The sequence below is a fragment of the Plectropomus leopardus genome, chromosome 10 (assembly GCF_026936395.1).
Source record: "Plectropomus leopardus strain MGB_pleo_1.0 chromosome 10, ASM2693639v1, whole genome shotgun sequence".
NCBI lineage: Eukaryota > Metazoa > Chordata > Actinopteri > Perciformes > Serranidae > Plectropomus > Plectropomus leopardus.
Genome location: NC_142185.1, coordinates 4,358,757 through 4,373,241, shown reverse-complemented (window position 1 = coordinate 4,373,241; position 14,485 = coordinate 4,358,757). Strand labels below are relative to the sequence as shown.

The 14,485-nt window shown below is 41.1% G+C and overlaps 1 protein-coding gene across 2 annotated transcripts in view; it reads right to left on the bottom strand.

Moving 5' to 3' along the window:
• The window catches only part of gli2a (GLI family zinc finger 2a), a 114,078-nt gene that overhangs the window by 41,140 nt on the left and 58,453 nt on the right, over positions 1–14,485 (bottom strand). For both annotated transcript variants that reach the window (XM_042494559.2, XM_088082863.1), the window contains one exon: positions 6,440–6,545. In XM_042494559.2, the coding sequence (XP_042350493.1) occupies positions 6,440–6,545 (106 nt within the window). The remainder of the gene's footprint in view (positions 1–6,439; positions 6,546–14,485) is intronic.

The window sequence follows — 14,485 nt, the reverse complement described above, 5'->3', positions numbered from 1 at the left end:
CAATCGTGTTATGAACATACCCTCAGCGTGCTTCATATTTCTTTGCTGAAAGAGACATAATGAGAGCTTCAAGTGTGAGCTTGTTTTAATATCTATTAAAATCAACATGCAATATTTGACTTTAAACCTATATCCATCAACAATAGTTATTTGTTTCTTGGCTGATAGCAAACCAGCATGTCAACACACATCATTCAAGCCGCAGTAAATCACTCAGACGACCAGGAGTGTGTATGAGGCCTTGATAATAAGGTGAAATTTACTGCTGTTGCCTGTCAGGAGGCTGCAAATAATAGCCCTGTCTGGCAGGTACCATTATTGAAGCCTTGTCGATCCACCCTTTTTCTGACAAGATGTTACTTGAATTGTGTGTGTTTTCCACAGGCTTCCACAGTGGTTGAATGGGAAGAGACCTATCTCTTAATTAGTGGCTGCCATTTAAAGAAAGTTTCATCATAACTGAACAGTATGGGTGGCTGTCCTGTTGCAAAAAGAAGAAGAAATGCTGTTGAAAATCTTAATTCTTCATTGCTGCTGAATTAAGGAGATTGTCCTGGTAAGGATGATAGTTGGTGAGGAGTAGGGATAGATGGAGGGATAGATGGATGGATAGGAAGTCTATGTGAGTCAGTACATGCTTTCAACTCTGTAATTGCTATTTGTCTCTGTGTTCTGTACTGTGTGATTACATGCTCTCTGTTGTTTCATTGTTAAAACTCAGCTGTGAGAAAAAGTGATTTGGACATGGTGCAGCTTGTTGAGCATATGACTAACACAATGACTAAGTACATACCAGCGCACACGTACAGTGGAGTGTGGCCATTGGAAAATGCTTTATAATAGGCTGGGGCGGTATTAAGACATTACAATATACCATGGTATTTAAAAACTTTTAACATATGTTTTTTAATACCGTCATGAATACAGGCGCTCTTATTATTGTCATTCATTGTATGTAGTGCACAACACGCACCATCAGAGCTGGATCTTTATTCTCAACTAGCTGAGCTGAAAAACACTGGGACACCTAGTGGTGGAGAGAGAAGTTACAGGACTGTAAACTGCCGGCAGCCAGTTGGCAGAGAGAAACTGTGGGGAATAAAGGCATGGTTTTTTTTTGTTTTTTACTTTTGAATCTTGAGCAAATTGGTTTAATTTCCTTTTAAAACAAGAGGAAAAAAGCAAAGACCAACTTGGCAATATACGTCCTACAATAATTTAATCTTATATTTAAAATTTTGTTACAGAAAGAAAGTATATATAATAGTTTTTTTTTAATTTTTATTTTCATGCCTTTTTAGGCCTTTTAAAAAAGTTTGTGTTACTTTCAGGTAATATTAACTTCTATACATTTTTTTTCCACTTTTAGGGCCATATTTTGTTTAATTACTCATAATTACCTTCTCCCAACATTTCTGTGAGAAAACAAGCCAGTTTGCTTTGGTTTCAAAGGATTAAGCTTTGTTAGTGTTCCATGAATGAGAGAAAGTTGAATTCACAAGGTGTTAAGTTGTATTTCTTTGTTTAATAAGTACATTTTTGTGAGAAATGTGTAAGAATATTTTCTTAACATTTTGTGGGTTTCTATCACACTTACACTGTCACAGTGTACACCCTGATGAAACTTCAGGAGGATATGAGGGTATGAAATATTACATACCACCCAAGCCTAGTATAAACACTTGCCTTGAGACAAGCGATACTTGATACAAACTAGTTTATCTCTTTTAGGAGGTGTTTTTGTATAGATATATTCAAAACTAGAGTCTCAAAATGAATGAATTCAGTCTAAATGAGACTTTCTGCAAATGATGACTTTGAAAACGATCCATCGTCACTGCCAAGGATGCTGCCAATGTAACATGTTTTCCACGCGACAAGTTCCCTTTCTGTCCGTCCGCCTGCTTCCCTGCCCTCCTGGCTGACCAACAAGTTAGAATTTGCCTCTCTGGCATTTCCCTATTGGCTCGGGGTGGGATGAATTATGATGTGACACACTCCCTTCTGTACTTCTGGGCAGCCAAGGCGATCAAGATAAATCACCATGCTGCCCCACAGGGGACATGCTAAGATCCTGCCTTAGTTGTTTTTGGGGCCCTGATCAGGATGCTGAGGATTTGGACACAACTCGATACTGTACTCACTAAGAAGCGAGGACTGTGCACAAAGGAGGGGCCCAGCAGAACTATGTCAGACGACGGGATAATATACTTAAATGAGACGGGATTATACAGTGGGTAATTATCCATTATTCAGCACCGCTGCTGTCACATACCATTTAGTCTTTTTTGAGTGCGAGAAAATTATGTTGAGACCCGTGTGATAAAGCGTGAAAATTTCAGACTACTGATTTGCAACTTCCCAGTCCTTTGATTGACGGGTCCCTTGTCTTTTCAGCAGCACATTCCAGGCTGTAACTCAGGGGAGCATCCAAATTCAAACATAAGCTGTGACGATGAGCCGAGGCTGGAGCCAACAAGTAACAACATAAGCTAACAACATGTCTGTCAAAACCACTGACAACCAATTGTCAGGCTCCAAAATCTGCACCCCCCCCTCCCACTCAACTCCTCACCCTTCCCCTTTTCCATGTTAACCAAACCAAAACAATGAGGGGAAAGAACAACATCAAGCCGAATGGCTGATCTGTAAACTGTATTTAATCAACACATTCCGTGCTGTGGGGCTGTGGGCCTTGAACGGGCTGATTGCCTAGTGAGTGGGACCACATCTGTTTGTGTACAGGGGCGGTGCAGGCCGCAGCTCTGCCACACAAAAACCTTGGGCATATTTCAACTTTTCAGTGCTGCAATTTGTCCCCCCGACTGCTTCCCAAAAAGCATAAATACGGGCTGTGGAATGAGCGGGGGATCTGTTTTTCTCATCCGCTGCGTTGTCGTTGAGGTTCTGGGAACGGAAGGCTGGATTTCGGATGCTAATTACCCGGTCAAACATGCTGGCACGGTGGCTGGCTTTCCTGGCTTGTGGGTTTCGCACAGAAGATGCCCGACTCCACAATGTGCAGCAAACAGCACATAAGTGCTGTCTCAAAGTCCAAGTTCTTCTACCCTCCCACGAGAGGCTCTGTCTAACGTGATTCAGAGGCAGTTTGGATTCGGAGTGTTTCTTCTCTCTAATGTCTGCTAGGTTGGTGGAAGGCAGTGAGACCACAGCCAGAAGGTTGCTTCTTTAAAATCCTGCATCAGGCATTTAGAGGTGCTGAAAGATGGCATGTGAAAAGATGTTTTATGTATTGATGTTGCAATCCTGAGTTATGAAGATAAATTGTATTATACTGCCCGGAAGATTGCTTTGTAGCTTTTGAATAGAGGAGGGATAGCAGTAGTATAAGTTGAACAATTTATCACATTGACTAATTAATCAGAGTCTATGGGATGTTCAAAGACATACAGTCTCATTAACTACCAATAATCGGTATTCGTATCCGTATCGGCCCTTGTTAGATGTAAAAAACATGTTGTTCTCTACAGTGCTGTACTGTAAACTGCCTCTGCCTGTTGGCCACTGGCTGTTTAAAGTCCTGTAACTTCTCCCTCCACCACTAGAGCTCCATTTCCACTGCACAAAAAACAAACTAAAAAAACGCTATCACCTGCTAACGTCTGGCTTTTTAATGCAATGAGAATTCTTACAATCGGCATTCACACCTGGGGCAAATGATGTGCAGTAGACACAGGTTTTTACTCCCTCCGGGTTCGATCAACATGGATGGGAACACAACGACTGTGTGAACGCAGTAATTTAAGCTTCTTAATCAGCAAGATGCAATGACATGCCACCACCAATTACCCTCCTTCTCCTCCTAAGCAGCACTAAACACATTGTTCTAAAGTAGTCTGAACCAAGTTTGAAAGGGGAACTTAATAAGAGATGAATAAAGAAAAGACACCACTGACAGAAAAGCAGGCTCACTCCAGTGGCTCACTTTAGTGGCAGTGGGAATATAGCCAATTGCTCATATTTAGCAGGTTTACCCATATCTAAAAAAACTGCATGCACACGCTAATTTTGGTGAGAAAGGGGTGTAGGTGTCACAGTGTCCTTCAGCTCAGCTGCCTGTTCCACCAGGAGAGACTGTAGACATGCTCTGGTGATGCATGTTGTGCATCACTGCAATGAGTTTAATAGAAAGAGGAGCACCTACATGTGTTGTAAAACATAACTTCTGGATTTCTAAACACCCTGGTATACTTTAATACCACAAAACTGCCCAAGCCTACCACCACAAGTTGGTAGTACTTTAAACTTAACTAATGCCAAACCAATCAAACCTTTTGTATTTCAGATTAACAAATGTTTTAATTGCACTCAAAGCTACAGTGCACATGTGATATGTGCACTGACCTACTGAGTCACATTAATACCCCTGAACTGTCAGCCAGGGACCAGAGCAGGTAATAAAGCATTGAGTCCTGCAATATGACAGCTGACCTGAGCTGCTCATTATGTTACATGCAAGCAGTGATGAAGGGTGCTTTATATGGACCTACCACGATCCTTCAGACAGAAGGTGCAACCCTGACAAGACCAACCACTGACTGTGCTGTGCACCTACACCCTGCTCCATTTCACTGGGACAACACGCTGTAATTAGGTGAATTTGTTGCATAGTGAGGAAAAGACAGCGACATCAAAGTGTTGATGAATTAGCAAGAGCACTCTGTCAGAGTCACATCACATAAATCAAAATGAAGCGGGCGTGCAGCCCCCCCCCCCGCTTGCTTTGCAGGTGATGAATCGCTCTGCCTGCACTGTGTATCACCTGATCTCACTGAATTTAAATGTAACAGCAGAGTTCTCACAAAACCTCTATTGATCTTCCTCCTGGGTTCCCTACCTGGATGGAATATTTTAGATAAGAATAAGAGGGCCTGGCAAGGTTAGGAGGGCCAGAGTTTTATGGTAATGCCACATTAAGAAAGTCTGAAAATAAATTAGTGTTTCTTTGTAGGTCAGGTTAGGATACAACTTTTAAATCCAGGCACACAAACTGGACTGCAAACCTATTTATCCCAAAACAATACACTGTGAGCTCATGGTCTACAATGGAATGTTTTGTTGAGCTGAAATATATACATTTGTGTTTGAGATTTCTACTTTCTAGCTGATAGTAAAGGTTATTTTCCCCCAAAATGATTTTACTATTATATATATATAAAAAGTGCTGCCAGTGACACATCTGTGTTCATCTTCCAACAGTCTTTAACTGGGATTTCTCTCAGCAGAGCTCATCTACTGTAAGTCCCACACCATGAAATTTTAGGAGCGCTAATGTGGCTTGTCTCTCTTCATCTCCGTCTTTCTCTCTCTGTGTATCTGCTCTGGCTTCCATCTATTTGAACTTGGCTCTGTCAATGAAGCTCAGAAGCAGGGGCAGGATTTTCTCCAGCTCTGGTGTGGGCAAATAGGAAGGAGCAGTAAAGCAACGCTCAGAGAGAGAAAGCTAATGAAAAGTGACGAATTACCTTCACATGTCACTGTATCACCCCAATTGAGGAGGAAGTTCAACATAAAAGTTGAACATAAAACCATTTTTTTTGTAACCCTTTAAAACCTAGATTGACATCACTTCTTTATGGTGCATACAGACACCTTCACACGTATGTAAACCTTCAAATCCTGTGCAGACTGGTTTGCTTTGTCACCCAATGTGCAAGACATTAGCAGCTTTGGAAAAAAAGATTAGAACAAAAGATAAGAACAAATGTCCAAAGTGACTATATTTATATAATTATCATAAATATATATTAAACTTTTTTTTTTTTACAAAATAATTGGCATTTTTGAGCACTTTTTTCAGATTATTACCTCAGTTGTTCATTGTTCTTGTTTACTTTTTTTTGTTTGTTTTAGACTTTTTCTATTTTCAGGCAGTTTTCTTTTACACTTGATGTTTTTTTTTTGACATTTTTTGATACACTGAACTGCATTCTCTGTCAATACACTGCTCTAAACTACAGCACATCACAGACTGAATGGGTTGTAGCTGCTGCAGTAGTAGGTCAATAACACATTGCATTAATTTGAAGGATGCTTGTGGTGATCGGCTGTGAGCAATAGCCATTTTTTCTAGATCTGGGTACAAGAAGGATCAAATGCAGGTATTCTTTGAACAGAGAAGTTTTGATACTACTTGTTACTAGGTTATTTTGGCTGATACCTTAAAGGCATCAAGTACCAATATTCTGTTCTAGTAAACATATAGTTGGAAAAAATTAAAAATTATGTTATTCTGCACTGTACTTCAGCATTAACTTGCCTCAGCTCTTCACTAAAACCGGTTTATATTTAGGCTTTCAAACCAAGGACTCCATCTAATCTAAATAATCTAAACATATCATACATCATTTCATGCATAGTTCCCCAAAAGTCATTTTTGACATATTTGGTTTCTTTCGAACACTTTAATGACACCTACCCATGCATTGCGTGGAGTGGGTGTGGCTCATAATGGTATCGCCCCTCGTGGTGTCTCATGTCGATTGGGATGGGTGTGTGAAACGTGGGGAAGAGGTGGTGGGCCCCTGAGTGCATAAAAAGAGAGGGAGAGGTCACAAATTAGAAGATCAATGAAATACAGTCAAATAAACACTGTGTGTTGACACTTTTCTCAAAGCTGGCAAAATAAGAATAGTACTGAACAGCACAAACAGATATTATGGCTGAAATAAAGTTCCTGACTAATGCCTGCAACGCAGCGTGACATGCAACTGTACCGCTTTACAGTTCCTGTAATCTGCCCGTAATTGAAACCTGTCTAGTGTCTGTGGCTTTTGCCCCAAGAATTGTTCATTAATGGCCCTCCATCAAATGAGACCAAAGCAGCTTTTACACAACAATGAATGTATTTTTATGTGTCAGACAAAAGAATGCACCAATCCACCATTTCCTGCCATAAATGGTCTGATGGCTTGAGGGAAGTCTCATTAGGACAACACAGCCGATCTTCATTAATTACTGTGATTACAACGGCTGAGCAGGAGACATGATTGTCCTGACTGAAGAGGAGGAGAGCTCTAATCATACACAAAAGCCTACTAATTCTCTTTCACATGTTTGATGCTGGAAAATAAGTCAAAAAGAGCAACTTCTAACCCTGAGAACGTTCAGCAGTGTGTTTGTGCGGTTGTGTGTGTGTGCACTTTGTAGAGACAGAGTTAAAGACAGAGAGCACAGTGCAATACAGCTCCCTCGGGCTAATCCCTGGCTGCTATTAGGATTCTTTGGCGGTACGGTCCAGTAAACCTGGGATGACCTGGGAGCACAGACCACCGAGGTTAAAGGTCAAAGCTCAGAGAGAGCAGATCATTATTGCTACGTGAGAGGACCACTGGGATTGGATGATGAGGGGGAAATGGGTGTGTTGTTTCACACCAATGTGATGGACAATATGCCACAAATTGAGGATGTTTAAGTCCAAAGGATTTGCTGCCAGAATCAATAGACACCCAACAAAATGTACATTTTCTACAGCTCTAGTTGTGTCAGTGCCCTCTGCAAAGCACTTTTGCAAGAAGTGGCAGGAGGAAACAGCTTCTATTACTCATATGCTCCACAGAAAGATTTAGGAGGTCTTTTGTTCCTGTAGCAATGACATTTTTTTAATAAGGACTGCTGGCTAACATTGCTCTACTGTATCTGATTGGACAGTCAGTGTTGATTTTACTACAGCAAATTTCTGTGTCCCCATTCTAAATTTGGATATTTTTGCATGTCTGTAGGCGGAGCACAGGCGGAACTCTTCATAAGTTTTTTTTAAAAAAAAAAAAAAAAAGCAGGAGTTTGTGGAGTTTGACTTGCGGGTTGGATAATTGATCTTCAGATTTGTTCAGAGCTGATCAGATTGATGGATGAAAGGAGCTGCTGCTGCAGAGGCAAATGAAGCTAACTTTTAGACTTTGCGCAATTAACAATGACATTTTTACTACTGGTATTCTACTGGACCACTTGAGTACGCTCCGTGCTCCGTGATAGTGGTGCAACCAATAATGGAATGATATATATTTTCCAACAGTGCTTCTAATGAGTGGTCCAGCTCCAAAAATTTAAAATCAATACATGTTGGCAGATGTTTTGATTGGCAGGCTGCAACAAATAAATGAATGTGTGGCAAATTTGATCCTTGTTGTTTTACTTTTTAGAAATTCATGTTTAGATACATGGAATTTCCTTTTTAAACCCAACAACAATTCTAAAAATTGTTTGGACTTTTTTGTGTCAAATTATGTTTATTTGTTGAGTCAATTTTTAAACATGTCCTTATTTGAGATGTGTCTCCCTAATGGGCCACTGGCAGTGCTGTAAAAACAAGGTGTAACAGGACTGCCTGCAGGCTTTGAATGAATGCCTCAAGTTGTTTTTAGGTGATGCCGATTACAAAGGCAGACATTACTGCTACTTAACCCTGATTGAGCCTTTTGTTGTTGTGATTGAGGCAGTCATCATGACGTTGTACCGTCTTGTTCTTAGTTAATTCTGATGGGATTACACATGACTGGGAGAGTAGAGTTCCCCTGAGGGCAGCCCTAAACTGGGAATCATTCGACTGGTGTGGAATTTGTTTAATAACAAGCATTACCCACAATGATTGTTTTCCCTTTGGAAACATACCATTATGACAGGTATGCCAAAGATACAGTTGATTAAGACAGGAATTTTGGACGATTGGTTAATTCTTGTTTTTGTAAATCCAAACATGAAGGTGGTCCCACAGTATTTAAAATGTCCCTGTAAAGATTTGGCTAATGCCTGCAATTTTTTTCACATCAATGAAAATAAGATGAGTATCTGTCTAGAAATTTAAAAAAAAAAAAAATCACTTGCCATAAAAAACACCACAGGGCGTATTCAAAAATATTCTAAGAATACTCTCAGGGAGCTTCTTATTTAGCCTAAATGTTTCCAACAAAGAATCATAGCTTTGGAGTGATTTAGGAAAGGTCTCTGAGCACCTCTGAGTAAGGAAGGGATGGAACCTTTTACCTTAGGGGGTGTTGTTAACCCTGTTGCTAGGTATGACACATTCCTTTAACAGACGTGATTGGTTGTCACAGATATGGCATTGTGTGAGCCTGCAAAATGCGGACACCCTGTGGCAGTAAAATGAACTGTGTCAAAATACTGTGAACGTGCTTTTTGGGTGATCACACTGCTGCACTGTAACATTTGTCAAATATTATTATTATTATGTACCATTATTGTGTTTTGTTGGAGATGTGGGTAAATTTTTAAAGGAATCAAGCACAAACATCAATGCACTATTTAATCTGTAGCATTTCATAAAATCATCCAATATTGAAGAAGAATATTTCTCCTACCTATTATTCTTTTTGCAAATGTTTACTCTGCTTAAAAAACTCTTGAGCCTAGCGTAGTCCTCTTCACTACTCCTAACAGTTTTTCATCTTAGGAGCTCTCTTAAAAACTAAAGTGCTTTGTGAATAACTTTTATCTTTACCAGAATCTAGTCTGAACTTTAAGGTAAAGCACGTTTATTTATACAGCACCCTTCAGACACAAGGCAATTCAAAGTTCTCTACAGGGGCACAGAAAAATGAAATGAAGTACAATACTTAAAAAAAAAACATAAAATCTCATTCAAACACAGACAATCGAAGAGCAAAAGCAAGCAAAACATGTTATTGGAAAGCCACAGTAAACAAAAATGTTTTAAGGAGAAGTTCTTAGAAAACATCAACATTCTGTAAATTTTCTTTGAATGCTGTCAATGAGAGCAACTCTTAGTACTAAAACCCTTTGTGAATACAGGCCCAGATTTTTAAAATTGAGCTTAAAAAATGATTAGTACTGTCAGAGGATCTCTGTCTTCAGCATGCATCTCAGCTGGGATTTTGACCTCAGAAATTACAGACATGGCAGATTTAAACAGAAGTCAAATGATTTAACACCCTGAAAAACCACAACAAATCACAGGATGTCTGCAGGTAATATAAGTGTTAAACTCAATATGTTCCACTGCACTCTCTGAATAGTGAAAATTGTCTGTGAAGCCAAAGTGAGTTGTAAAACTCCTTCTGGTGCCCCGCACTCCTCATCTCCTCTCTTCTCTGAGCTCACCAGGCCAAGGAGCTCTGTGTTTCTATCAAGATCTATGCGGCTGGATCTCAGCCAGTGACCCTCCCAAGCTTTTGTGCGCAAGACAGGCGGCCAATTCCGAGTCAACTGTGTGTTACAAAGCCAAAAGAGGCACCCAGTAAATGAGCGAGAGGGAGCAAGAGCTGGGAAAAGGAGTTTGAGCTTTGTTTCACAAGTGGAGCCAGAAGTTGGGGCTTTGTCTGAGCGGTGCCCCCTGCTTGTGCTGCCTGGCACATCTCTGGTGGAGAGGGGCAAGAGGGCACGTGACAAGGAGATGAGACAGAGACAAAGACAGCGAGGATGTGTTGGAAGTCAGGCCAGCACAGAGGCTTCATTTAGACGTATTGGAGAGTTGACCAATTAAACTGTCACACTGAAGAACTCCATTTTTTTTAATTAACTTTTTGATGGAAGTGATGGAATATAGTTTATCCATTTGAAAAAGTTATAATGAAATGCACAAACACACAATAATAACTTGAACCAAGCAGAAGCCCCAGAAGACAATTCCCTCCACTGCCCGCTCCCAGTTTGGGGGTGCTGAATGTGGGGGTGATAAGGGCTGAACAGGCCCTTCCATCACCCAGACAGCTGCATTGTTCCCGGGCTGCAGAGACAGCTACCAACAGGTACGTGACCGGGACGATTCACACGCCTCAGTTTCTTGATTTACCGCCGGGACGTCCCCTTTGGGTGTGTTGGCATGCAGGGTTACTCCACCCTGGGCCTCATACTGCATATCCAAAACAGCACAGAACAGAACAGAACTGTTCAGACCAACATTAGCACAACGTGTCTCAACTTTTGCCACAATGTGACATTAAGATGGAGGATAAAATGGTCACCTTGATAGCTTTATAAGAGTCTTAAACTTGGTCTTAGAGTACTGTGAAGCACTGTGCAATGTTTTGGCATCTGGTAAGTCTCCAAAGCCATGGATTTACTGCCCAAAATGGATTTCCTGAAATGTATTTCATTGTCTCAATAGTACCTGAAACCACAAACCCTTACTGATGGAACCACTTTCCAATGCAGTGCTGGTTCTTAACCATGATGCCTCATTTTTAAGTCAATAAAGGTCATTTGGACTTTTCAAACCGTAGGGACTTTTTTATAGATCTAAAAACCCTTTTTGTTGTGTCCATACCACAAGAACTCAGAATTACTGTAGTAGAGTATGGGTCGACAGATTATCAGCATGTCCGATTATTGGAGCCGATATTTGCCATTTTGACAATTATCTGTACCGGCCTTTGATGATACCTGATTAAATTCATTAATGAAAAAGAGTGTATATTGCACTCAACCAACACCAGGGAGGCCAGACTGCAATCTAGGCAAAGAAAGTGTCAGCATGGGAGGGACTTTTAATTTGTAAAACTTTAGGGAGCTGTTTTTATTTATACATTTATTTAAATTTTCACTTGACTTCATTAAAAAGTTGCAGGGAACTTGCTGTATTAGATGTTGAAAGTTTCAATGCTTTTGATTAAGCATTTGTGAAAGGCATTTAAACAAAGGAGTTTAATGTCTTTCTACTGTCATACTGACGTCAGGTGTCCGTAAACTCTTACTGAAGGTCCATTAGGATTTGGTTCATTAGGATTTCAGCTAGGCTATGTTTTACTACAAGGTGTTAATTTTGTAAAAAACATGACAAGGACTCAAAATGTAGTCAAATGCGCCATGCACAGCGCACTGAGGGGTTTTTGTTCTGGTGTAATTTTATATCATAAATCAATCCAGCCCACATGAACCTTTGACTGGTGGTCGTTTTCAGGCACCATATCTGCTCTGATCTCTCGTAACGTGTTTTAAGACTGAACATATCTTTGCCCCCTAGCCCCTATAACGAGGCTCCAGGCGTGCCAAACATCCTGCCACCCCCTGCTTTTTAGTTAGCATCTTAAAGCCCCAGTTTGATCCCGCACTAAAGACAATGCCAGGTGTTCGATGTTAACAAAGGCCCCTCCGAGTCTCATGACTCAGAGACACAAGACGGAAAAGCACTCTCTCATTATGACCAAATGAAGCCGAGATCAGGACCATACTGAAGTGGAGAATGGAGTGGGCTCATGTCTTCAAGGAAGTACTCAACGACAATAATAATGCCCTGAGAGGCCAGGGCCAGGAATAATTTTGGAAAAAAAAAAAAAAGGCTTTTGTCGTGCTTTGAGAGAAAGCGGCAGTGAAAGAAAGCAAAGCACTGAGAGAGAGAAGTGAAGAGCAGAGGAGTAAGAGAGGTGGGGGTGCTCAATTCAGACAGGAAATTCCAGCAGAAAAAGTTGGCCTGGATCCTAACTACACAGCGCCGTGCCAACAGCTATACACAAATGCTCATGTGCATGCATACACACTCACACACTCACAATTACACACACAGATACAGATTTGTTCTGCAGTTCGCTCTCAGTAAGCAACCATCAAGAGCAACGGAGACAAACACAAATGTGTTACTTTGAGGCTCAACAGATATGCCTTTCTTAAACACACACACACACACACACACACAGACACTTACACACACAAACATGCACACACACAAAACACACTACAGCAAGTGTTATGCCCAAGGTTAATAAAAAGTGTATGTTTAGCGTAATCCGGGAATCCTGCGCTACACACACAACACGAAACCTGCAGGTTTACTTTGCAAGACGTCGCTTCCTCTAGGGCAGTGCATGGGCGAGTGATGGCGACAGAGGGATTAGAGGCTTACAGGAGAGCACGGAACCACTGCCATCTATGAAAGGAAGTCTTAACAGAGTGGCTCTTTACTTTTAACAGCCCTCAGGGAGGGTAAAATGATACCTTTTTTATTGATAGGGGGATTTTGGGCAAAAGGTAAGTGGATTAGGCCAATGGTCTCGGTAATGACACAAGATGGTTTGAGCGGAAATTCATTAGTCCCTGTGAACGCGTGCAAAGTCTGTGTATGTTATGATGTACACATCAAACACTCACTCCCTCGGAAGACTAACACAGTTGTTTTCCAGAGGGGTTGAGTCAGCACTGTAACGAAGGCATGGTGCTGGAAGCTTGTAACTTTTTTATAGCATATTATGAAATCCAATGTTTAGATTTCAAATAAAACAATGGTTATTAGTCAGTAGTTTTTCCTGGGGTTGGGAATTGAACCTCAACACTTTCATTGTACAAAATGTTTCCATGGTACACAGGGGCTTCCTATGATACACAGTACTCCTCCCTCCCTCTCTCTCTCCTCATCTGCAAACATTCATGTCCCATTACTGCATAACACTAACTTCTTCTCTGGAGCATTTGTGCTCTCTTGTCCTGTAGATTTCTCAAATCATGGCAGTGCCCGGATCGTGGCCATGGTTGTGCTGATGCTGTGATTCTGCCTGTGGCTGCGCTTGTTATTGCCACATACATAAACTAAGGACAGAGAGATGTCGCATGCTGTAAAGCCCTCTGAGGCAAACTGTGATATGTGATAATGAGCCTTATAAATAAAATTGAATTGAAGGATTTAAATCTGCCAAATAGCAAAACTGACATTCAATTCATGCCTAGATTACTGTCTATGATTGTTTTGTTTAGGCAAAGGTGCTGTTGTGCTGCCTGGGCCTCTGCTGCGATTGTCCCTCTGTGTTTACAGATCCCACTCAGACCCAGCTGGCCTCTCTCCTCTGTGATCAGTCTCTGTCAAATCTGCACGCCGGCCTCAGCCAATCACTCCTTAGTCTCAGCGTCAACCCCACGAACCCACCACCAGTATGATCCATCACCTGGGCTATAAGGTGCTGCACCGCCTCTCCTAATTGTTGTTAAGACTGAGTGCTATGAAGACCTTATCTCACCTGGGTTGCCATTAGCTGGCTGTGCTAACGTCCATTCAGTGTAAAATAGGTATCAAGGGAAACAGGGCACTGGGGAGACTCTTGCTTTTGTCTTGCACTTCCAAAATGTTAGTGAGTTGCCTGAAAAAAGACTGCTTTTAAGAAATTGTAGTTCCCTAGCAACATTTTACAATCTCAGCCCACTGATGGCAACCAATACCACAAAAATCAGGAACAAGTTTTCATCTTCAAAGACAGGGATCCTCAACTTGCTTTACTTGGGGGCCTCTTTTGCAAAATGACAGAAGGCAAGGAGCCAGCTGCAGCAGTCTCTTTCATTTCTGTTCCTAGGATTTGTTCCTAGGGACATTTCTTGGCTTTTAACAAGTTTATAGGATTTTAGGACATTTCTAGGATTTTAGGACATTTCTAGCATTTTAGGAGGTTTCTTAGATTCAAGCACATTTCTAGGATTCTAGAACAGTAAAGTCGGGTATCACTGTTCTATGGGGTGGTATAATCAGAGGCATCCAGCAGCAGCACCCAGAGATGATTGCCTAACGACC